This window comes from Pagrus pagrus (assembly GCF_965226575.1).
Source record: "Pagrus pagrus genome assembly, chromosome: 20".
NCBI classification, from domain to species: Eukaryota; Metazoa; Chordata; class Actinopteri; order Spariformes; family Sparidae; genus Pagrus; species Pagrus pagrus.
In genome coordinates, this window is record NC_140207.1 from 23,001,726 (window position 1) to 23,027,693 (window position 25,968).

The 25,968-nt window shown below is 41.7% G+C and overlaps 1 protein-coding gene across 1 annotated transcript in view; it reads right to left on the reverse strand.

Moving 5' to 3' along the window:
• Positions 1-25,968, reverse strand: part of sspo (SCO-spondin) — an 86,207-nt gene that overhangs the window by 21,043 nt on the left and 39,196 nt on the right. Inside the window, exons 74-110 of the mRNA XM_084340905.1 lie at positions 25,804-25,853; positions 24,751-24,921; positions 24,493-24,663; positions 24,284-24,363; positions 23,990-24,159; positions 23,831-23,877; positions 23,405-23,605; positions 22,981-23,151; positions 22,185-22,385; positions 21,954-22,065; positions 21,580-21,800; positions 21,237-21,389; positions 20,922-21,088; positions 20,520-20,665; positions 19,971-20,191; positions 19,817-19,852; positions 19,375-19,539; positions 17,534-17,746; positions 16,422-16,589; positions 16,044-16,178; positions 14,798-15,035; positions 14,497-14,649; positions 14,340-14,386; positions 13,986-14,156; positions 13,635-13,811; positions 12,303-12,458; positions 11,922-12,046; positions 9,281-9,420; positions 8,123-8,169; positions 7,787-8,029; positions 4,999-5,160; positions 4,672-4,788; positions 4,417-4,555; positions 4,103-4,299; positions 3,795-3,965; positions 2,616-2,743; positions 2,347-2,501 (exon numbers count right to left, since the gene is read on the reverse strand). Coding sequence (XP_084197031.1) covers positions 2,347-2,501; positions 2,616-2,743; positions 3,795-3,965; positions 4,103-4,299; positions 4,417-4,555; positions 4,672-4,788; positions 4,999-5,160; positions 7,787-8,029; positions 8,123-8,169; positions 9,281-9,420; positions 11,922-12,046; positions 12,303-12,458; positions 13,635-13,811; positions 13,986-14,156; positions 14,340-14,386; positions 14,497-14,649; positions 14,798-15,035; positions 16,044-16,178; positions 16,422-16,589; positions 17,534-17,746; positions 19,375-19,539; positions 19,817-19,852; positions 19,971-20,191; positions 20,520-20,665; positions 20,922-21,088; positions 21,237-21,389; positions 21,580-21,800; positions 21,954-22,065; positions 22,185-22,385; positions 22,981-23,151; positions 23,405-23,605; positions 23,831-23,877; positions 23,990-24,159; positions 24,284-24,363; positions 24,493-24,663; positions 24,751-24,921; positions 25,804-25,853 — 5,565 coding nt within the window. The remainder of the gene's footprint in view (positions 1-2,346; positions 2,502-2,615; positions 2,744-3,794; positions 3,966-4,102; positions 4,300-4,416; positions 4,556-4,671; positions 4,789-4,998; positions 5,161-7,786; positions 8,030-8,122; positions 8,170-9,280; positions 9,421-11,921; positions 12,047-12,302; positions 12,459-13,634; positions 13,812-13,985; positions 14,157-14,339; positions 14,387-14,496; positions 14,650-14,797; positions 15,036-16,043; positions 16,179-16,421; positions 16,590-17,533; positions 17,747-19,374; positions 19,540-19,816; positions 19,853-19,970; positions 20,192-20,519; positions 20,666-20,921; positions 21,089-21,236; positions 21,390-21,579; positions 21,801-21,953; positions 22,066-22,184; positions 22,386-22,980; positions 23,152-23,404; positions 23,606-23,830; positions 23,878-23,989; positions 24,160-24,283; positions 24,364-24,492; positions 24,664-24,750; positions 24,922-25,803; positions 25,854-25,968) is intronic.

Below are 25,968 nucleotides of genomic sequence, written 5' to 3' on the forward strand. Positions count from 1 at the left end.
TGATGTGAGTAGCATGCTGAAGCTGAGGTGGACAATTGTAGAGAAAGACACTTGATTATCGAGCCTCATTTCCAGGTCTTTAAACATGTGAAGAGCCGGGACGCCACCAACCCAAAGCGTCCCCTATGCTTATTTTAAGCAGGACCACAACCTTGCCCTCACCTTAACCAAGTAGTTTTAGTTGCCTAAACTGAACCAAACTTTCTACCACCTTGACCAAAGTGGTAGAAGATCAGAAAAAACGTAGTTGTTGTATTGGTCATAAGAGTTACTCTGGAAGGCTCGGAGGTCTTTTTTGGAACATTTATTTCCAAATCTATTATTGATACTAAAATCTCAACAGTTATTATGATAATAACATTTCTTCTGAGATTAAAATGTCACACATGGGACTTTTAATGATTTCCACTAACTGTAAGAATCAAGAATATATTAAAGAAAGTATTGAATTACTGAAATATGATTTGTGTGAATTAGCAATTGCTTGATGCATGTTTTATCTCTATTTATTGATTAAATCAAGGTTAAATAAATAAAACAACTGCAATCTGGGAAATAAAGAATAAATAAAGAATAAATAAACACATTTAGTTGCATACTGTACCAAAGTATTATTTTTCTTCATTATATAAAATATGTTACAGTCAATTAATGACTCTTTTTTTAAAATCATAATTCAAATAATTTTTTCAAGCTATTGTTAGAGGTACATACCCACATGATGCTGCATGGTCTTATGGCTGCATGGTCAGTATGAAGTGATGAAAATCTAACTTAATTAATGCAGGAGGGAATGCTCTCGCTTCAAGGCAGACTATGTATTGCATATTAGCTACAAACCTCAGAAATTATTAATGACTTACATAATTGTCTGTTTTATGTGGACATGAGAATTACTTTTGATACTAGAATTGGTGGGAGGATATTCAGATTGTTGAAGAAGCACAGCCACAGTCGCAATTGTGCCACAATGTCCTTTAGAAGGGATGAATGACTTCCACTTGATTAAGAGGCAAAAGGGACAAACTCGTAATAAAAGAAAAATAGAGGCAATGCTGATAAAAGAATTGAAGCCACCTCAGTGTAAAAGTCTCAATAAAACAAATTTTAATTGTCACAGTACATCAGTCGCTCAGTGAAAGTCAAGTTCAAGTTCACTGACCACACACAGCTATAACTCCTCAACCCCATCTGATGTTAAAAAATGCACACTTTTATGTGCTCACCTCTGTCCACTTACAGGAAGATATATATAGAACAGAATTAAACAGTGTCTTTTCCCCACCACAATCCTTTGTTTTGCACGGGAGGCAAAGACATGTTACACAAAACTGACAAATTGCATGAACTTTACCAAATCCCATAGTACGCATGGTCAAACATGCTTATCATATCCCTTCCTGTTTGAGCTCTCCCCTCTTGAATGCATAAAGAATAAGAGGCACACTCCGGGACTTTGGGCTGTATTTTCTGAAGTCTGCATAACATATTTCAAAATGGATCTTTCGAATGTGTCCAAGTAATGCAGCTTTTTATACCTGAGGTACACAAGCAGTGTCTATCAGTATCCTACAGTCCACTGTGTGACAGTCAGCTGTGTATTGTTCCCTCGACTCATTCAGTTGGGAGATATTATGTGACCATGTCATATTTAACAGGTATTTGCATTCAGGTGGTCTTTGGTCAGAACTACTTTGCCACTTGGTCTATACCAACGAAGCTGTAGCAAGGTGTAAATAACTGAAACCAGGAAGAAACTCTGAACTTGGTTGCAGCTCCTCTCGGAAGCTATCGACTCTCATCTGACAGCCCCTTAGCCTCTGTGGGCAACAGCCAATGTATTAGGTCTGCCGTGTAGCCAGCGGATATCCAGATAGCGGATATCTGGGCCAAGACATTCTGCGCCGGCCATTGTTCACAGTCTGATTAGCAACTTGAGAGACAAGAATTGAGTAGGTCTTGAGGGATGACAGATAAATCTGATAAATCAGTAAAAGTTTACCTGGGAGCGACCAAAGTCAGCTGAAACATGTTCGGTCAAAACTATCCGGACTACAAACAGAAAACAGAACACCTCTGATACGGAAATCTTCCCCCTTGCCCTACAGATTCTGCATTCATATGCAGATATCTGTTTATGGAGATAAGGTTGGAGCCTCAATATGTTAATCACAAGAAAATGGCAATATTATGCACAGATGTATAATTACTCTGACTGCCAGAAGGGTAAGACAAAAGTTCTGCGCAGGTTCAAAGGACAGGCTGGATGCTCATAACATGACCTTGGTGACCTAAGAAATGACTAAATCAGTGAATGAATGGATGAAACCATGTGTAGTGTATTACCATGTGTTGCAGAGGTTCTGAATGGCTGTTCCAGGAGGCAGCAGTGTCTCTGTGAGCTCCTCAGTGGTGACATTCCAGCTTTGGTAAGAAGTCGGCAAAGACAGTGGTGAACAGGGACAGTCAGCGTGGAACACACAGGAGCCTTCATGCAACACCTATGAGAGACACAGTGAGGCTGGGAAGAATCCGATCTTATCATGGGTAAGATAAAATCCTCTCACATCCAACCACACGCAAACAGACACACACACAAAATGAAGTGTGCAAACCTGTCCAGGAGGGCAAGTACACCCAGGGGTGCAGGGTCCCTGCAAACACTGAGTGTGTGACCAAAGGTCTTCACAGGTATATGGACATGAACCGGAGCAGTCACTAAACACCTTCCCACTGGGACACTCTGCATCACACAGAGACAAATGAAAATACAATTATTAATATCACCTCTAAAATATATTTCAATACACAGATGTGTGTTTATTTCTCTATGCACACTTTACAGTCCACAGCTCCGTTACATTTAAGGACACAAATGTGCATGTTAATAAACTAGAGGGAGGAATTACTGAAGAAACTGTGGTGTGAATGCAGGATATTGAAAGGCTGATTCTAAACTGCATTGCTGGCTTTCAAAGTTATATATTATCAATAATGTATGAAAGTTGAATGATTGGTATAATTAGTATAATTTAAAAGTTAAATACAACTCATACTGGATGAAGTATGTGGGACATTATAAAGTTATAAAGGGGGTTTAATTCTGAAAGAATGAATTAGTGGATAAAGGTTGAAAAGAGTATGAATAGTTGCTGATGAATGATGAAGGATGCAAACATAGTGTCAGCTAAGGGACAAATTGCGATGCCTTAATCCCACTGAGCTAAACTGCATTGCTTGAATAAGGGCTGGGAGCTAAACTGCATTGCAAGGAGAATTTACATTTGGAGGAGTCAAAAGTGTAAGTCTGTTTACTTCCATAGTTACATGTCTGTGAAAGGCAAAAATGTCCCTTTTTTATGTATATGTAATGTATTACGGGTGAAAGTTTTGGGAATGAAAAAGATAGATAGTTTTTAGGAAGATTTTAAAGCTCTTCCCCACTTTGTTTTGTCCCACTCTAGCTCTGAACATTCCACCCCACAGATAATAATGTAAAAATCTTAGAGTGGCTGAGTTAAAACTTAAAACGGCAATTGTATATCAATGATATGAAAATGTTGAATAAATGAGTCCAAAGTGTCGTGGATCTTTTAAAGTCTGATCGGAGCGTCTATGTGACCGTATGAATAAGTGGGACAGGGTTGAAGATGAGTGGGTGTAAAGGTTTTCTGAATACTTTTGCTGAGGATTTGAAAACTGAATAATACCCAAAATGTATAAACGATGTGGATAATTTGAAAGTTTGAATGAAGTTTCCAACTCCAATATGAATGAGTAGATAAGACTGTTACCAGGCAGGCAGCTGTTGGTGTTACAGACAGTGTGCTGTTCAAGTGGTCTGACACAAGCCGGCCCACCGGGTTCTGGCTCTATAAGGACTGTCTTGTTCCGCATTGACAACCCACCACCACATGTGGCGCTGCACTCACTCCAGGGTGACCACTCGCTCAACAAACACCCCGCTAGGGAGAGGGCAGAGGACACAGAATAGACAGGCTAAAACAAAGACAGCCTCTAGAAAGTGAAATGTGTCTAATAAACACTGGGTGGAATTTGTATGGTGCAAATTATTTTCTCAGCTACTTGTTCCATGTCAGACCTGGACACGATGGCATATCACAGTTCTCTGTCTGCTTGGTGTCACTGCAGGAAGGACCGCCCTCTGTGTCCTGGCAGAGCCGCGTCCTCTTCCTCTGGCTTCGCCCACATGAGGTTGAGCAGGAGCTCCATGGGCTCCAGGGCTCGTACACCGGGCAGGGAAGCTTGGTACAAACCAGAGTGCCATTCTCACACACACTGCAGATAGAGGGTTTTTTGGAAAAATTAGATAAAGGGTGAGCTCATGTTTAACCTCAAACTCGTGATTTTGACTCTTCACGTCTGAAAATGAGATAAACACCAAGCCGCTCTCACCAGGTGTTACAGTCCATGAAAAGCTCCTCTTTAGGGAGGAACTCCAGCGTCCCGTTGCCTGATGGGATACCACAGCGACACTCTGTCACTGACACACAGTGGCCATCCTGCAACAACTGTCCCTCTGGACACCGACAACCTAAGAAGTTAAGGACGAAAGAAAAATGAAAGAGAAATTGAAAAATAGACTCTCTACATTTTGCTGTCTGATCCAGTAATGAAGAATTACTGTTCTTTTTAGAAGGCAAAGATTACCTGGGTGACAGGCTCCTTGGAGACACTGCACATGCTCCCATAAGTCAGTGCAGCTGCGAGGACATTGATTGGCACAGCTCTCTTGGTAGGTCCGTCCCCTATCCTCACAGCGCTCACCTAGGAAACAAGGAATCAATTTTTTCCACTCTTCATAAATAAAGAGATAAGCAAAGTTCACTGAATGTGCTTCAGGAAGTGACTTTACCTTCTTGTGGCATTTTTTTTTTTACCCAAAGTGCTGCCTGATGTTTCCACAACGTCCCATGTGTTTGTTACAGTATGTTAATATCTAAGTCTAGTGAATTCAAAACAAAGGCAGAGTTGTACCTGGGCAGAGTCCTGTGTTGCAGCTCTGGCTCTGTGTCTGTTGGCTTTTACAAGAGGGTCCTGGAGGAGAGGCCAGGGGCCGCCTGAAGCGCTGCCTGACTCCACCGCTGCAGGGCTCTGCACAGGCTGTCCAGGCGCTCCACACACTCCACTGGCAGAAATCTGAAAGGGTAGAATGATTATCATAACTACCATCAGCTCCGTTCTCCTCCTAATTATAATGACTGCAATTATCATGACGACTGCTGTAACAGCCGTAATTGCTATTACACTCATCATCATCAGCGATAACAAAAGCACATTTATTGTTTATGGATTTATGTACAAGCATACTTAAGCTGGTGAGATGTTTGATTTATATCAGAGATTAGAGTTTGTTGTATTTATTTGAATAAAAAACTCTCCTCGCTTAGCACTTCTTAGATATCTGGACCAACAGTGATGAAGTACAATTCATCAAATATTTGAAATGCAAATCAAACCTAAGGTCCATTAGGCATTTTAGTAATTCATAGCCATTCCCTTTTTATGTCCGAAGGGGACGGGCCAGAGAGGGATGGAGGAGATGATGAAGTTGAACCATTCTTTGCACAGACACAACAGCAAATCCAATCAACCTGATGTATCCCCACAGACACATGGGCATCAAACTCTTACTTTCTTCTTCAAATCGCTTTCCCATTTTTACTCCTTTGGGGAATAATAAGAAAAAAGGGCAGCGGGGACGCACAATACAAATTTTCACAGTGGATACTGATTGCAAGCTCCTAAACGATCTACTGATGGTAACTATTCATCTGAACAGGCAGCAGTGAACTGACGAACATAAAGAAAGACTGATGAAAACCTGTTACCAGTCATCGTTATTTAATTATACTGAGAAAAAAACTGGGTGTGACTTTGTGGCACTTTCCTAACCTGGTTTGAATCTTAGTCCCAGTAACACTTTATAATAACCATCATTGATAGTTATTAATAGTTGTGTCATTATAACCAAACAATGAAATGCTTTACAAACCATTTATTAGGCAACTGTTTATTGTAAAGATGTTTATAATACTAAATGCTTAATAAATACTGTGTAATTATTTAATAAATGGTAAATAGAGCAGTTTATTGTTTGTTAACAGTGACATAACTATTAACTAAAGTTAAATTAATGATACATTTACCAATTATTAATAATAGTTATGAGTTGTTACCTGAGAACCCTTAGGCTCCATTCTTGGGCCTCTTTTGTGCATCCTTTACAACCATCTCCCACTAGCTTAGACAAAGTAAATAATTACCATAATTATGTGAATTACAAACAGATTTATAGAACAATAATACCAAATGACTACAGTCCCCTAAAACCACTGAGTAACTGCACCCTACAAATCAAATCCACATTAAGAAAAGTACTAAACTAGCCTAACATCATTTTAAGAATTTATCAGGAATTAAAGGACTTATGTTGGATCAGGCTGCTGCAACTCATTCAGAGCACGGCTGCTAAACCCTCACTCAGACTAGAAACTTCAAAGGTCTTAGCACTGGCCTCCTGTGTGTCGAATAACTGATCTTACATCGAAGGGTTGAGGGCTAAAATACATCTGTGATCTGTTGATACATTATGAGCTGTGTAGACCACTCAGGCCTTCTGGGACCGGGCTATTCTCTGGGTCAAAACTAAACATGGAGAAACAACATTAAGTTTTTAACATCCAAATCCCACTGGCAACTGGGCCAGGGTTAAAATCCTGTTTTATTCTGGCCCAGTCCCCAGGATAAAATACCTTTCATATCATGCTCACATCACATTTTTATGACAACTTTCTAAATAGGAGGTGGAAGGAATGGTGGTGGAGTTACAGGTGATAAGGCAGTCAAGCAACTGACTGCAATTTGAGAATGTGTTTTAACATTTGTTAGAGTGAAACCACTTGATAATTTTAAGGAGACCTCGGGACAATCTCCAGCTGCATTTGTGGCCAAACATGATCCATTCCTGACCCTAAACAAGTGTTTTCTGGTAAACCAAAGGGATAAAGCAAAGTGTTGTCACAAAGTTGTAACAGAGAACTGTAAAGTTTAAACAAATCTGTGATTAGCAGAAACATACATTACCAACATTTATTCTTGCAACTGGGTTGCCAAATTTCACTTCATAAATAATATGCCAAAGACGTTTCTGTTTTCCTCTGCTCTTTCTGAAATTAAATTCTGAGCTGTTTATTCATATCTCTCACTGTACTGTTACTGCACAGCACTGTTTTATTCACTTTAAGCTTGTATTTATCCTTTCTTTGATTCTTCAAAATCCTTTTTAGATGTGTCTTTTTGTTTTGGCTTGTGTTTCTTGTCTTAATGTCTTTTGTGTTTTATGTAAATCACATTGAATTTCCTCAAAGCTGAAAGTTGTTACACAAGTACATTCGCCTTGCATTGTATTCCAGCCATATTTTGGCATCAAAGTGTTTCCCTCTCCACCCCAGAGAGATTCATTTCATCACCGCAGTCACTGGCTGACCCAATCTGGTTCCATGCTTGTCTAACTCTGACTCGCTGTGTTGTCTGCATACAATCTCATGGTGGGGGCACAGTGTCAAACTGCTGCAACATGCTGAGGGGAACTCGGGTGGAGCAAAACTGTCCCATTCATTACTTTTCCGCACTGAGGAGTTTAGGGAGCAACTGGAGCTTGACAAGGGCAGACTGAAGAACTGACTGCATTTCTGCTCTGAGATAAAAGGCTGACTCACTTCAGAGTGAACCTCTTTTTGTCCTCTTGGACACACTCCATTACCTCTGCAGATGTTGGAATCTGGACAGGACCTCTCCTCTACCAGAGGTCCTGGACATTGGCTGTCCTCCTCCTCTCTAGGGACTGGAAGACCAGAATCCAGGTCCAAACAGGCCCGGAAACGCCTCTGAATTGAAACCATTTTACTGCCAGGGATGACTCCTGCTTGTGAGGTGCTGTCCTGCAGGGAGGCAGAGGGCACACATGGAGAGCATGGAGTCCACTCTGACCACTCGCTGAGGATGACTAAAAAAAGGTAAAAAAAAGGCAGAGTAACAGAATGATGGGATTATTCACCCAGGAGCTCTTTAAATTACTCTCGTTTCTCTGCTTTCTTACCTTCACACTCTCTCATGTCACACTGTAAAGTTCCATCATGGCAAAGGCTGGAGGACAGAAGAGCCGAAAAGATGATAATAACAATTTGTTAAACTGAGATCCCAGAGAAATAGTGAAGAGAGAAAACAAGAAGTAAATAAAAAGAGAAATAGTAGATACTGATTGAGATGCAACACAGAGGTTGGTAACCATGGCAAAAGTCCCTCATACTGCATTTATCTTGTTTTAATGCAGTGCTTGGTGTAGTGAATTTGGGTTGTTTCCAATACTGTATCGGCAAGTACACAAGTCTGACACTACATGATTTATTAATTAGAAACAAAACTCTGCTACTTTCCAGCAACGTCCCATACACCTGTATGCAACTCTTAGACCAGGGTCCAAAAGTCTGTGGCCACTAGTCAAAATACTTCTATTTTACATTTGTTTTTAAATGTAATTTTGTTTTCTTTCATTACAAATGATAATATTAGCTTGAAATTTAAGGGAATCTTGTGAAAAATGTCCATGAATTTCTGAATATCTTAGTATTTGTTTTGTCCCCCTTTTGCTTTAATGACAGCATGCTCTTGAGCTGCATGGACTCCACAAGTTAGTGTAAAACACGCTGACTCATGTTATCCCAGCGTGGTCTGACAGTGCTCCACAAAGCTTCTTGTGATGTCACTGAATGTTTGGCTCTCTCAGTCTTCAAGTGTACCAAATAATGTTCAGTGGGGTTGAGGTCAGGTGACTGTGGAGGAAAGTCCATGACAGTCAGGACTCCTTGGTCTTCTTTGGTCTCTAAGGAGGTCTTGTAAGGTGTGTTTGTAAGTATTTTGATTGGTGGTCTCACTTTTTGACTGTACTGGATATAAACTGTGTACATGTATAAGAAATAGTATATATATTTTAACGCACTGGTATTGGATTGGTACACAGTATCAGCTGATACACGTTCATGAATTGGTATTGGGAAGAAAAAATGGCTTCAATACATCTCCAACTAAAACACAGTTGCTGTTACTTAGGAAGAGTCCCACATTTTCTGTCATGAAAATAAAATTGGAAAGTTAAACTACATTGTCCTAACAGGAAAAAATATACAGAAAGAAACAGCCCTCTGCCATGGCTCCATATTTAAATATATACATATATTCAATCTATGATTTTAACAACCAGGTACTGCAGCCTATGGTGACCGTGGCCCCCTGAGGGACAGTGACAGGTTTGGGTGGTTCTCCTGAAGCTTGGTGCTGCAGGTGGACGCAGCCACACTCCTCTGGAGGAACACAACTCCCGTTCTGCTGCAGCAGGCCCTGGAAAACACACAATTCACATGAAAGAAGAACTGGTGCAGTGGTAGTGCAGTTTTTGTTTTGGTTCATTTGGTTTGTACAGATGTACACTAACATCTAACAGTTCTTTTCCCCTGTATCTGTAGTATAATGCTCAGTGACTATACAATATGTTGCTGACTGTATACACAAGGCAAAAACTAACACAGCAGTAAAATATGCATTTATGTTGCAGCTGGTCATTATTTTAGCATAAAGAGTGGCAATAAGGGATGTTTAATATTATATTATCAAACGACAAAGTGAACGGAGAATAATCAGCTGCTCTGGGGTTTATGGTGAGTTTCACATCATTGTTCAGCTGTCCAGCAGTAACTTTACTGCTGCTTTTGGTTTATTTTCATAGTGTTTGTGGTGTTTTGGCCCCAGCCACCAGCTGTTTTCAGTGAAAAAGATCTAATAAACTCACTGTACACCCACTGTTTTTGCTGACCCCAGAGGGCCAAAAAAATCAGTTATTGCAGGTTTAAGTATTCAATGAAACATAAAAGTAATCCATAGTTGTTAAATGATTTATGGTTACTGGCATGTTGTGCGCCTCTGGTGATCTGCTCTCTGTTCCATATTTCATTATCTCTGCTCCCTGCTGCTGTATGTGTGTATCATCAGTCTATCAGATAATATTTTCCAGGTTTTTGCCATAAATCAAAGCTGGAGGCTCCCAAACTGGGTCAAACAACATCATAAAGTTGTCATTGCAACTTACATCGCAGCAATGTACTGTATAAACAACAATATGCAACACTTTCACCATTTACATTCATGCCAGCATATTTTTGCCCTGGACTTGCCGACACAGTAGTCAAGCAATACAGAATTATTGTGACATGCAGATTGCAATATTGTCAGACTTATGTTTCACAAATGTTCGGCACATGCTAACTGCAGTGACATTTGAAATCTTCATATTTCAAACACAGAGTTTGTACAAACTGTGAGGGAGGAGCAGAACTCTCAACCAGACAGACAACATTTTGATTGCCTACCTCTACAGCACACGTATTCAAGTGTAGAATGAAGACATAAATATAGAATGAGCACTACAAGGTGTATTATTTTGCTGCACTGAACACGTTACTGATGCAGACTTGATGCAGAGCAAATGTGCAGCGGAATATATCTTTGATCTGGATACACCTGCAATGCACGTACTGTGTAGTCTGAGTCACAGGCAAAACAAGACAGCAAGGTTTCATTTTCAGGATAGTCTTTTTTATTCTCTTCAACTACAGTGATCTATGTAGTGTTACTCTGCAACCACAAGCTGCTATTTAAATGCCGACAGATTGATCAAGACCCCAAAGTGGAAGCCCTTCTTGATATAAGCTCTGATCACTCATCTTTTACTTTTCTGTTTGCTTTCATTATTTCCCTGTGTTGCAGTTTGCTATTCCAAGCCCTCTTGTTAACTACTATCAAAGAAAGCAGGTGACAAGAACATGTAAGTAATAGAAACTCTCAAAACCGTACTGTGAATATTTTAACAAAATACTGACATTTTATGATCCATTTCTGTATAAAAGGGCCGTTCACACCTTCGTAAAAAATATAAATAGGAGTCTGGCCTATTGCTGCGCTTGCTACACTTACTATACTGTATGTACCACTCACACATTGTTCTCACACCTGCTGTAGCCAGTTTCACTGATTACAGTAGAAGAGTAGCGTTGCATCAGCTGCTCCGCAAACAGTCAACATAGGTTACGTGTTCAATACAGCCATGATTTGTGAAGCATGTCAAAAAACAGAACAAATCAATAATATCTGCATGTTTCACATTACACTAATCAGATTCAATTGCCTGGTTGACATTTGTCCTCAATGGCCAGTGACCAATGATGTGCCTTTACCCGTGTTCGTTTACAGAAACAATGAGCCTGAACAGTGAAGACATCTTTTATTATTATTTTTGTTATTTTTTTAACATTAGTATGATCCAATTAACGCTTTCTTTATGCTTGTGCGTAAAAGAGTTTGAATTTTGATTTAAACATTATTTACATGGACCGAATCACTGTGACGTTGCACAAACAAAAACAATCACTTCCAGGTAGAAAATTGGCAGTTTTGCACTGCGGAGATTCGTTTATAGTAAAACAAGATGGTCCGACCTATCTGACATGTCTGCTGTGCTTATTTTCTGTACTGTGGTGCTATGAAGCATCTTTGATATCTAAACAACAGCAACATCTAGGACTAACTGCTAGTTTGGGGAAAACTCAAGCTTTTACTTTCTTTAGACTGTGGCCAAACAGGTTAACTAGGTCTCTTAGTCATCCTAATGTTGGTGAAAGTTTTGCTATTAATTAACATCAAACGTGCGTTTTAGATGAATGTGATGAATACACTTTGAAATAACATAATGAAAAAAGATCATTAAATTATCACATTTATTATTATCAATTAACACTGTGATTCGTTCTATATAATATAAAATAGGCTTTGGCTAATGTAATATTCACCTGTGGGCAGTAGCAGCCAGGCGTACACTCCTTGACACCTAAACACAGCTCTTCATGGCCCTGCAATGCACACTGCTTCTCACAGGGTGCACCACATGCTGAGTACACAAATGGGGCTTCACAATCTACAAATATGAGGAAAAAAAACATTGGATAGTATCAACATGCACTAAAACCTGCACACACACAATCATACACATGTGCTGGATCAAACACACAACAAGGTGTTTGATTTATTTGGTATGTGCTCCTTTAGAGCTCAGTCCTCTTTTTGAAGGACAGAAAAAGAAAATTGAAGTTGATAAGAGCAGTAGCAAGACCACAAACAGGCCTCTCATATACACACATTCTTTTTTTCTTTTACAGTAGTTGTTAACTCACCATCACAATGACTGACACTGCATGCCCTGCTCTGGGTTTCAACAGGAGTGCACTGTTGCCCCCTAGTGGCTGGGGAGAGAGCTACACGGTAGCGCTGCTGCCTCTGAGATACACAGGAGCACTGAGACCAAACACTCCACTCTGACATGGGACAGCCTGCAGGAGAAAACAGATCAACCAATCTGCTGCTACATGCTTAAACAAACACTTCATGTTATTTGTGATTCACTCAGAATCTGTGAAGCAGCACTTGTGCTTGTGTTATCCAGTGTTAGTCCTACTGAGTCTATTGCTAAGTTACAAGGGGAAAATATAGCCAATTTAATCAGTATGTAATGGCTCTATTTAAAGACCTCATAACTCTTTTACAATCAATATAAAACCGTCTTACTGGCATCAACGGCCAAACTACAATTAAAGCAATAGCAAAAATTCAATAAGCAACCATGATGACCTCACACAACAACAAGAAATAGTCCAATAATATCAAATCAATCATTGCATTCATCAATTTCCAAATTAAGCTCAGGACAGGGCTGGACAATATATTAAACTTATTCAATTAGAGAAGATCAATGCAAATTAAATTCACTCACCACAATATCCAATACAAATATAATCCAAGCACATATACATTTACTGACAACAGTTCCAGTATCCTACAAAAGTAAAGGCAAGCATTGAGCATACACAAGGAAAGATATATACTCATGTGTTTTAAAAGCTCATTACATTTATTTTTATGGAGGTAAATATGAGAATCTATTGAGCTGCACTTTAGATTGTAGGCCATATTTTCCAGCCTTAAATACAAACAACAAAATTTGCTTCCCAACATTTCTATAATAATAATAATAACAATAAGACATTTTAACTTGCTGTCTGGGGCACACACTGCTCTTTTTAATTAAAGTCTCACTGTATTGCCTCAGTAGAAAAAGGTTGCACACACTAAATTGATGCTCCCAAAAAGATGCTGTCTTAAATAGAATTATGAACAAAACTCACAATAATCTTGAGGAGAATGAATGAGGATTTGATATCTCTGTTCCTGTTGTAAAAAATGTGAATAATGAATGATGGGCTCAAGCTGGGACTCACACCTGGGCTGAATCATGTGCAGTCAATACTGTATATGAACCTCCTGCATCACATGTTTAATTGCACCTGATGAAGACGTAATAACGAGGAGTTGTTATTGTGCTGTACAGTGGCTCCTGCTGTTTGACTGTCCAGCATCAGTTTACCTAGTTTACCTGTGTGTGTGTGTGTGTGTGTGTGTGTGTGTGTGTGTGTGTGTGTGTGTGTGTGTGTGTGTGTGTGTGTGTCTACCTGGACAGGGCTGTTTGTAACATAGCTGGGTCTCCTCTCTGTTCCTCTCCGCCTCGATCTCAGCCGGACACGCTGCATCTCCTCCCTCCTCACACACGCACACCCTGCGCCTTGACACAGAACCAGCGCCACAGCTTCGGGAACATGGTGACCATGGCGACCACGGGCAAAGGTCATCTGTAGACAGGGGAGTCAATATGATAAGAGCAAATGTAAATTGTATTAACTTACCTCATAATCCTGTTTTGCTGACAGTCTCTTTCTACATACAGTTCATCCAGTATGTTTCAAATATGAGATGAAATGATGTCAGTCTATGAATGAATATAACAGTGGCATGTGTGAACAAACCCAGGCAGGGAGGAGTGTGACAGTCCTGTGTCTCTCTCTCTGGCCCGCTGCAGTCAGAGCCGTTGTTGCGTGGAGGCGGGTTGATACAGGCGTGGGTTCGAACCTGTGTGCCTTGACCACAGGTCACGGAGCAGTCAGACCACACTGACCATGGGGTCCAGCCACCATCCACTGAACACAACACACAGGACTCAGTCATTTGACACTTTGATGCCCTGTCACAGGTCAAATGGAGATGTGTATTTTATCTGTACATTCTCATTAAAAGTAAGCTAGTGCTGTCAGCTGGGTGCCCATGTTACCACATTTAGGTTTACTATACCTTCACTCTTTTAAATAAATGCAGTCACTCACCTCTGCAGTCAATGTCTTGGCAGTAATGTCCCTCTGGGGTGCACGTGCTAATAGGCAAACAAATTAAAGATTTTCAAAAAGAAAGAATTCTTATTACTAAACGTGTTTCTGCAACATATTCTTTATGTCTGTGTTTTTTTGTCTGCATCAATCTCACCATTGTTTACACTCGCCCTGCAGCCAGGTGTCTCCCACTCTAAGCTCCTGATTATCATGGAGACAGAGAGGTGGGCAGGGTCCCGGGTCACAGGATTTATGTTGGACTTCCTCGAACTGGCAATCTGTTCCTTCAGTTTCCGGGATAAGAGATCTGACACACAACAGTACGTTTATGGTTTAGTGTGCTGTATATTTCCCTGAGAGCACAGATGTTATAGATTTCAATTTAAGAGCAATAATGTAAAAACAAAGGTGTTACACTAAGTATAAACAAGCATTTGCGAGTTGCCTTGCCTTACCTGTATCTAGTTCTCTGGCCCTGCCCACAGGAAACGCTGCACGATGCCCAACTGGACCACGAGCTCCAAACGCAGGAGGCCTGACAGCTGTGATTGGTGCAGTGGAGCTGTCCGTCAGAGCAGCTGCAGTTGTTACAGTCCACCTGATGCCAGCTGCCGGCTGCCCAAATCTGTCCCAGTGAGTCCACACAGTCGCACTGCCACAGCTGCACACACATCCCATCCTGCTGCAACTGGCCTGGACACACACACACACACACACAGACAGACATTATTAGTCACCTACCTCTAGCTGTATTCATGCATATAGCTTCTAGGTTCATTAGTCCAGGTCTTGAGATGCCTGTCAGAGATTTCTGCCTCCTACACAGTATAGTGGAGGTGAATCAAACTCCATTTGTGCTGCTCACAGACTTGAAAACTTAATAAATGCAGAAAGTTACAAGTCATAAATCCCCAAAATTTTGGAAAAAAAGACAAGAAACATTTCTCTCTAAATTCTTTCTTACTATTTGGATTTTTCAAGTTGAGTGTTTTTCTAGAACAAAAATGTGAATGCTTTCTTCCTTGACGATATATACTGAATTCTCTGATGACGTATTGGCTGAAAAGGAGTCAGCCTATAAATTATCTGCCGGGTGTACATTTTTAAAATGTAATTATAATATAATTTCAATATGTAAAAGCCTGATGGCGCTGAAACACCCAAATTCCCTGAAAAATGACAGCGTGTTCTAAATGGTGCTGGTTTCAATGAAAACTATTCACAGTGAGGAATCAGGACATGTTCATATTCTGAAAGATATGTTACTTTTCAATCCTATGACATGCCAGAGACAGATATCTCAAGACCTGGATGAATAAACCCAAACCATCTGCATAGCCAGATAACTCTATATTTATTTTTGCAATTGAGGTGAATTGACCCCTGAATATAAATAAGACTTGGACATTTTTGGAAAATCCAATTTGAGCTACTGTAATAGTGACAGTGGTTATTAATAACTTTTGGTTAACAGCACCTAGGCTCGTAGCTTAGATATACTGTAGCTTGTGCACCCAACACACACACACACGGACACACACACACAGACACACAACATTATATCGTGCTTATCTTTTGAATAGAAGCAGGCACATAACCTTTAGGAAAGAATCCCTCAGATAAGCAGACAAACACACACACACACACACACACACACACACACAGGCTTATCTGTTAATAAAATGATAGCATCCTCAGTGCCTTTAGGGCATCGACAGCCTGGTTGACATTCGATGTTGCCCTGGCACTCTATGCCCTGCTGGAGGTCTGAGCACCGCTGTGGACACTGGTTGGCACACGAAACAAACTCCTGGCCTGGCGGGCACCCTTTCTCATCTGACAATACACAAACAGAAGGTCATGAATTTTCCCATGATGCTGCAGGCATTCTCTCCGCATAACGTGCCTCACCAAGAATGCTGATCACAGGCTGTGCTGACTTTTTGAACAAAGACCTACCTAGAAAAACAGCCATGTGCTGAATTAATGAGCAGTCGTCTCTGCACAGGATGAACTATCCTTGAGCTCATAGCAATCTAAACTTAGCAAGTGCATGTGAACATGGTGGGTCTGTCTCACCGCAGGGTTTGGTGTTGCAGGGTTTGACCTGGTTCTTCTCTCCCTCACACTTCTTCCCACCGTTCTTGGGTGGTGGGCTGGAGCAGGAGCGGGTGCGTATAGAGCGTCCGCCACCACAGCGCTTATCACAGCGGGACCAGGGACTCCAGCGAGACCAGCCTCCATCCACTACAGCATCAACACACAAATATTAACATACAGTAAGCACAGACATTCAATACAACACCAGTGTTTCTGCATGTTTGATACAGTATACATATATACAGTATATATATAAATCAGATATACTTTACACTAAAGGATCACTCTAGCTCATCTGGGTCGTCTTTTTATAATTTTGACCGTCATTTATTTTGGTTATGATAACAGTGTACCATCCAAAGTAATTACTTACTGCAGTTGATTTGATTATTACAGATTAGGACTAAAAAAAAGACTGGGATTGTGAAATTTTCAATTTTACAGTGAAGACTTTAAAGTTAGAAAAGAAGAACAAAGAAAAAGTTATTTAAGGTTGGTGAGTGAGTGAGGCTGGATTATCAACCAGGCTGACTTGTAGTCATTATATCATTTGAAAATTAGTCTATAAAAACACAATATAAACTGAATTGATAGGTGCCCTCAGAAACACCCACATTACTACCTTGTCTTATAGGTTCAACCTCAAACTGGAGGGTGAGGGGTCAGTAGGGGCCCACAGCTAAGTTTTGCCCCAGGGCCCCTTAGTTAGGGAATCTGGTGTCGCCCTGGCAGCCATTCGTTTTCATCATTACACTAAATAATAAACATAATGTATTGTAGGTGCATACAACATAAACATGTTGTAGGTGCAGAAAGATAATGTCTATGCAACATTGCAACACAACGATAATGTAATTTAGATTATTACCACAGATGTGGTTCACTGTAAAAGTCTCTACTGTTGGATTCTCATACCCTATTTAAATGAATGGAAATCAACTAGGTCGGTAAACTACCTCCAAAAACTGAAACAAAGCTTGACAATCCCTACATTGAGTCAAGATAGGATGTACAGTGACAAGCAGAACTTTCAAAATCAGAATGGGTTGAATTGAAAAATGCTAATTCTACATGCTGGAGAGATTACTGACCTCTGCAGGGCTTGATGTTACAGAAGCGATGCTCCAGGTTTCCTCCCAGGATGTCTTCACACCACGAGCCATTGGTGCCGGGGCTCAAGAAGGTTCGGATCCTCTGCTGCTGACCCACTCCACAGGACCGCGAACAAGAGCCCCAGCCCCCCCAATCTGTCCATGAACAGTTCCTGAGTGCACAGTCAGCCCCTACACATGCCTCATCTCCATCTGGGAACATATTACAAAAGACATATGATTGTCTAATATTGTAGTTCAATATCTGTATGGCATTGCATCTTCTTTTCTATTTCTTAGTCCAGTTGTAGCAGTTTACTATATTACAATAAACCTTTTGATTATGGCATTAATTGCAATGTCGCAATGTTTAATCATTAAAATGGAAACTGTACACAGAGCTTGTTTTGAACACAGATCCCAACCAACTGAACACCCCTCACCTCCCCTAAAGGGGCCACTAAAACGCAAAGTCTTAGTTTTAGTTATACACTAATTATAATGAAAACATAATAATGAATATTTTCCAGTATTTCTGCCAATAGATTCTCCTAAGTCTTACACACTGGACCTTTTAGTTTGTTTGAAGCAGGATAATTTGTTTGTGCATACCATTGTTTACAACCTTGCTGGAATCAAAACTTCAGATAAAAACAGTCAGCTGCCTGCCTCCTGGTTACACACTTACTCTCCAAACAGTGCAGCTTGTCTGCACTAATCTCTACTGACGTCTGTGCTGATCAGTAAATAAAAGAGCAAGTCCATACAAACTTTGTTCTGTCGTCTCTGAGATAAGCATCATAACTAAGTTACAACCCAAACCACAACACAAATCCCAAACAGCAAACTGACAGATGTTCTGGATCTTTTAGAAATTTTACTGCAGGAAATCTCATGGCTTACATCGTGTGCTCGCTCACACACAGGCTGTTAATACCTAAATAATGAATCCTGTGTTATCCTTAATGTTCGCACAGCCACATTCATTCATTGGTATTGTTGCGCCGATTCTCTGCATCGCTGTCTGTGTGAAAGTTTCAGATGCTATGTGATGCGATTCAGAGCAAAAAACTTTAACTCACATGTCTTTGTCACCTTACACTATTGTGTTGTTGTAATTTCTGTCTCTGTGAACTTTCCTCCAGAAAACAGCATCCCTCCCCACGAGTGAGAGTCAGACAGTGTCCGCTGTTTACTGATGGTGATTATGTAATTATGTAATTTAGAGCACAAAACTTCTCTTTGACACTTTCCAAGATGCATGGTAGGTCAGGATCTCATTCATAACACATAAAACTGCATCTATATGATTTTAAACAGTCGGCCGATACATGTTTAAATTAACAGGAGGACTCCACAATCCAAGGAACACGAAGCAGGTTAGCACCAAGTTGCTATAACGGCAAAGGAAAGGAGCGACCAGTTTCCTCTGTCCGCTGTCTTTCATCAGACCTTGCACAGCAAGAACAGCACTATTCAACATTGGAATTACAACCTGCTCCTGCTTGGCTCATCAGCCAAGCAACCACCAGCACCTTTTCTTCAAAGACTGGTAATGGTGAACTGGGCCTAGATAGCACACAGCATAGCATAGCATGGCTAAGCACAGGACTGTTTAACTCTGGTTGATGTAATGCACATGTGGCATGCAACTAAATATCTTCTCTAACCTGGCATCACGTCTTTTTTGTACACTACAAAGGCATCAACATATAACATGTTTACAATGCGAGCCAGCTTTGGTTTGTGAAAGTCATGCTTAACTAGTACAAGTAGTACAAGATTTGGCAGTAACCATGAACGCTGACAGCAGCAAAGAGAGACATTATGAGTGGCTGTACCGGGACACTGGGGCAGGTTACAGGCCTTCTCTTGGTGAGAACTTCCAGAGCAGGGAGGTTTAATACACTGTCGATGACGGGACTTCATGGCCGGGCTGAGAGTGCTGGTGCAGGTTTTAGTGCAGGGACTCCATAACGACCAGGGAGAGAAGCCAGCATCCTCATCTAAAGAAGGAGGAAATAGGAAGGATAGGAATTTCTTTTTTTATGTTTCATGAGGGACACCATGGTAGAAGCTAGAGGTTAAAGTAAAAACACACACAAAACATCACAATATACTGGTATCAATCATACAGACAGTTAATTATGAACACCAGAAAGAGAGAAGAAAGCAAAAAATATGTGAAAGAAATAAGAGAAAAAAGTAATTCAGTAAAAAATACAGCAAAAGAACAACGGAGAAGACTGGCTAGTATTAACTTTATATGAAGGCATAACTTACCTGGTAATGATGGTTCTTCTGTTGGACCAACAATAACTGCCAACAACAAACACAAAGTCAATGAGTACAAAGTCTACTGTTCAGTATCTCTGTTATATCCATAAATCCCTTCACTTCCCTACAGTACCAACTGTACCAATACTGGCCCCTGTACCTGGGCAGTCCGGAGCCTGGCAGTAGGTGGTTTCTTGCCGTGGCCCATGGCAGTCTCTCCCTCCGTGTGCCGGAGCAGGCTGTTTGCAGCCCCTGGTGCGAGTCTTCAGTCCCAGACCTCCACAAGACAGTGAGCAGGAGCTCCAGGAGCCCCAGGGTGACAGGCCACCGTCGACTGGGCAATGCTCCAAGGAACAGTTCCATCTGCCATGTTCACAGCCACTACAGGGGGCAGAGGAGAGGAAGATCGAGGTCTGATGCTAGAGGCCTGTAGAGTGGGAGGTTAAAAAGTGGACTTGGGGCCACACCTTTTCAACATTTGGTGCAGATCTGGATAAAGGGACAGATCCAGACATTTTTTTGTCTTGTAATTGTGAGACCAGTATGTTTCATTTTGATACTTTATAAGGTCCTATATTGGGATAGTTTATGTAAAAACTTACAGAAACCTTGTTATCTGTCCTGCAGTAAGAGTCAGCTTATGTAGAAGGCAGTGTGGGACTGTATGAAAAAAGCATATCTGCAAATATGCCCAAGATTTTGTGCTCACCAGGTGCTGCAGTCATGAACCAGAGTGTCTCCAGACTGAAGTTCCACTCCCTCAGAGACGTTATGGAGGAGCAGAGATGAGACGGGTGTGACAGAAAAACTCTGCAGAGAGGCCAGAAAGTCTTTGTCCACCAGACACGGGCAATCCTGTAACACACACATTTGCTTTGCATGTAAAACTTTTCTCAGTTTCAACAATTTCAGTGGTACATTTGTTTCCATCATCAGACATCAGTCTGTTGGGAGTATCTTCAGCTTTTATTAAATTCAAAAGCATTTTAGCTCATTCAACACAGATTGAAAATGTGGTAAATTGTGCAATTGCGCCACAAGCTTTAATGTTAGTGATGCATAACTTCATGACTATCAGAATACTAAAGTTGCTCAGATGACAGGGACTCGCCTGCAGGCAGACTCCGTGGTGTTGGTAGGTGTGCGGGGGGCAGTGGCAGCCTTCCTCACAGCCATCAGAGTAGCAGCCCTCCCTGCCGCTGACCTGAGCACAGCTGAACGGACAGCCTTCACCCCGTTCACACTCCCTGTACAACCTGCCAGGAGGGCAGCCCACTTCTGTACAACAACGTGATGTCAGCATGGAGACACAGATTAAAGAGATTCAAAAAGAGTCAAAAAATGACTACAGGGTTACCCTGGATGTCACAATTCAAATCACTTCAATGCAATAGCTACAGGTTATCTTCAGGAAAGCAGGACTCACCGAGGCAGACCTGGGTGTTGCAGGTTTTGCTCTGGCGGCTGAGGCCACTGCAGGGTGGAGAGCTGCAGAGACGAGTACGAGACTGCTGTCCTCCACCACAGCTGACAGAACACACAGACCACTGAGACCAGGGGAGCCACGGGCCCACCGAGTCTGGAAGCAAAAACATACTCTGATGTAAAGACACAATAGCATAGTAGGTAAGAACTTTCAAGTTAGCAAGATGGAGGAAACCATCTTTTGTTTTTCAAAGGGTAATGTAAAAGATAAGATTCTATTTTAGACTTTACATATTTTTCTCATCTTTTCTAAAGTTCAAACTGGGTTTGTCTGACAGGACTACCTGTGCACAGGTGTGTGTTGCAGTCTTTCTGCTGTTCAGCGACTCCCAGGCAGCCTCTCCCACCACTCTGAGGGGATGGGTTATCACATTGGCGTCTCCTGAACTTGACTCCTCCTCCACAAGGAAGTGAACACTTAGTCCAGATCCCCCATTGGCTCCAGCCACCGTCAACATGGCAACCAGGGACGGATTGACACTGCAGAACCCCAGCCTCACATGAACTGAGATTAAGTGAGACAGACGACAAAACAGAAAAATAAAGGAAAATAAAAGACTTGAGTTTTTTGTACATAAAATTGAATTGAATTCTACATATATAAATTACTTTTATTACAAGAATCTAAATGTTGTAGAGCAGTTCAGTCAAGCTGTACCAGTTTTTGCAGTCACTCATGATGCTGTCTCCTGGATTTACAAACTGCCAATCAGATCCACCAGGCCATACCCATGATGCATTACTGGAATCTGGCATACTGGATGTTGTTTCTGTATCAGAGACAAAAATCTGTTGATTAGACCAATCTCTGCTGAGTCCAACACAGTTAACTCATACAATGAAACCATTTCTATTGGCAATGTTCACACAAACAGATTGTGGGTCTAACCAGCAGCAGAGCTGTTGTGGTATTTGCAGCGACACTCCTCCCTTGCCACACACACGCCATCCTGCAGAACCATGTCACCCGGACAACCGCAGGTCTGTCTGCACCCGGGGGAGTCCAAGCACTCTGTGTCGCCATGGAGATCTGAACAGGAGCGAGGACAGGGCTTCCCACATGGCCATTCTTCCTGGCCTCCACCACAGTCTGCAGAACGCAGGAGAGAGTGCAGTTTGAAAAGAGCAACACATCGAGTGGAATAATGGGTCTTATGGCTTTAATTTGAGGTGATCTAACATTGTCAGCCTGATAATATGAGTGGCTGGTGGAAACCAATGCTAACAAAGCTGCAATGAAAATCAAAAAAACCTCTTCATTATGTGATAATAAATTAAATGTATTACTGAGTTTCAGTGCAGGAGCATGTCAGCGTGCTGTGTATCAGTCGCTCCTGTTGTCATTCAGCTAGAGCGGAACATGCACAGTGACATGGGAGGCCAGGGAGAGTTCAACCAGAGCAGGGAGTTAATTAATCTTCCCTTTCAGGCAGCCATTTCATTTTAATAGATCGCTTGGCTTTTTATTTCATCCAACTCTAGCGGGGACAGAAATGCTAATAGGGGCCATCCTGTTTCTTGTGGGGCCTTTTAATTTCTAAGAATTTTTCTTCACCAGAGGTCAAATTTCACTCTTCCTTTGCTCATTTTATCCTCATTTTCATCCATTAACCTTCCTTGAAGTGGGACATGAATGCCTTTCAACATAACTCCACAATTATTATACAACCCTTTATTATGCTGACCTGAGCAGACAGTTATGTTATCATGGCAACCACGCCTCTGCCTGCTCTCTCCAATACAGGGCAGGCCACCAAACCTGGTGGGTGGACTGTTACACTCCCTGGTGCGAGTGGACGACCCAGCGCACCCATCACACTCCGACCACACTGACCAGGGACTCCACGAACCGTGAACTAGAGGGGAAGCGAGTAAAAGGAGTTATGTTTACCTACTTATAGAATAGGTAATGGAATAGAAGACAATAAAAAGACACACACTTGTAGATGCAAAGACAAGAAGCAGGAGAGGACAGAATGAAAGTGAATGATAAGTTAAGGTTAAGGGCTAAATACTTCTGTCAAAAACTGCTTAAATGTGAACAATAAGCTTCGCTGAGGTTCAGTCATTAAAAGACAATGATAGTGATGATGAGTGGTGGCTACTTACCTGGACAGAAGCTGATGACGGGGCAGGGTTGTCTCTGGATTTGAACTCCGACCCCATTGTGCATTTCCTGATCTCCAGAGCAGGCGGCTCCTCCAGCCTTTGGCTCGGGACAACTACAGCTCCTGTAGCGGGACACCGACTCTGCCCCACAGGTCCTGGAGCACGGAGTCCACTCTGACCACTCACACCAGCCACCTGACACTGGAAACACACAGAGGGATGCAACATCTACATTTTTGGCCGACCCTAGACATCATTTTACCATGCAGAATCGTCTTTTAATCGCCAGTCAGAAATATACTGTAGACTGCATACATGTTTTGCGCGGGTGAGTTTGTTGAAGAAAGAGAAACTGCACAAGCAATAAAAAAAATAAATAAAGTTTCATGTGTTGTGTGTTGATCATCCACAGCTGGTCTCACCCACCTGGACAGGGGTGTCTGGAGCAGTTGAACCTGCCACCCTCACAGGTGCTGAAACAAAGAGGAAAGCCAACATATTTATTTTCCTGTCCCTTTTATCCAAATGACAAATGTGTCGTATATGCATGTAAAGTATGTTTTCCTTGTGTGTGATTATTCTGACCAGTTGTTACATCCATCCGGGGCTTCTGTGGTCTCCCCTGGATCCAGCCGGTGTCCGGTGCTAAGGTCCAGGCAGGGACAGTCCTCTCTCTCAACACAGACTGTCCCATTAGCCGACAGGACCTTCCCCTCTGTACAGTAGCACCCCGGCTCACACTGCCACTCACAATACTGAGGGTCAGGAAGAAAATTGTTATTATCATCACCAGAATTCTTCTTATTTTCAAAGTACGACTTCCTGTTAAAACCAGTGGTAATGAGTATAAACAGCAGTCAAACTTAGAGTGATACTCACAGCTAGGTCCTCACAGGAGCGAGGGCAGGAGGGACCACAGCTACTGAACACTGTGCCTGGGACCTGTGAGCATGGCGCCACTAAAACAGACACATAATGATACACTTCCAAATCACTGACCCAGAATCAGCTGTATAAGACTCAATATGCAGATGTACAACAAGCATACTTTGAGCCTCATCTACATTCCACACACTCTGTAAACGTACCTGGACAGTGGTCAGTGTTACAGGCTATGACCTCAGTTCCCAGCCCCTCACAGTAGTTCCCCTCCCCCTCTGGACTGGGACTGTCACACTCTCTCCTCCGGCTTCGAACACCACCACCGCATGATTTGGTACAATCTGTCCAGTTACTCCACTGACCCCAGTCACCGTCACCTGGAACATCCAGAGAGGACCTCAATGACTTTCAAGGATTTTATAAAAGGATTGAATTTGAATTGAATTAAAACAAAACAAACTCACGGTCACATGGGGCAGTGACGCAGACTTGGTCCTCTCTGTGAGGGCCCAGACATGGCAGGCCACTGCCAGACCGCTGGGGGCTGGAACAGAACCGGTACCTGGACTGGAGACCTGCTCCACACGACACCGAACACTGACCCCAGGGAGTCCACACTGACCACTGGCCATCAACTGCAGAGTGTGTTTGTATGTGGAGGAGCAGAACAAGAAAGATATATTGTAGTAAGAAAAATACCATTTATTCATACTTTTTGTTTTGCCTTACCACAGCTTATTTGTCAATCTCAAGGGTTATTCACATTGGCTGTGAATACAGCAAATTCATCAAGCTTGAACAGATGAGTTTTAGAGATGATTTAGTGTAGACAGGAGATGAGTTTAGGTTTATTCGCATACAACCGTCTGTTCAGCAAACACGAGAAGAAATGTGTGAAAAAATTATCTACTTAAAGGGTAAGTTCACCCACAAATGAAATGCAGTCATCATCTACTCAACCACATGTTGATGGAAAGTCAGGTGACGTCCACAAAACATTTCTGGAGCTTCACAACAAAACAGTGTTGCAGCATTCTCCTACACAATGAAGATAGAGGGGGTAAACAAAACAAAACCATAAAATGGCTCCATACAGCTCGTCCGGTGTAATCCAAGTCTCCAGACGCCCCGAGATCCCAATTTAATTTGAAAAGATGTTATTTACACTTTTCAGGCTAAAATCTGTTGAGCGTTAGCAGGCAATCCATCTGAAGTTGGTGCACAACCTTGACTGCACGTCAAGGGTGTAAATAACATATTTTAAATCAATTAAAAAACCGTGTTTTAAAACAAGTCCACAGCTACTTCAGTTGTTTAGGAGAATGCTGCAACGCTGTTTTGCTGTGAAGCTCCAGAAATGTTTTGTGGACTAAGAACTCTAGCTCTAAGAACCATCAGCAGGAGTCTGAGTAGAAAGTGGCTGAATTTTCATTTTTGGGTGAATAAGGACAGGATAACAATGAAAGGAAAACAGAAAAAGCAACAATGGCTGAATAAACATCATTTCATTGGCTTACCATTGCAGCTGACTTGAGAGCAGTTTACCAGTCTCCCTGCCTCACATGTACTAAAATATAAACACACACAAGAGCAATCATAATTTAATCTCTTCTTCATGATGAACTGAAGCACTAGCTGGTGGTGTTAAATTTGTTATGGCTCATAAACAAAATAAAGAATAA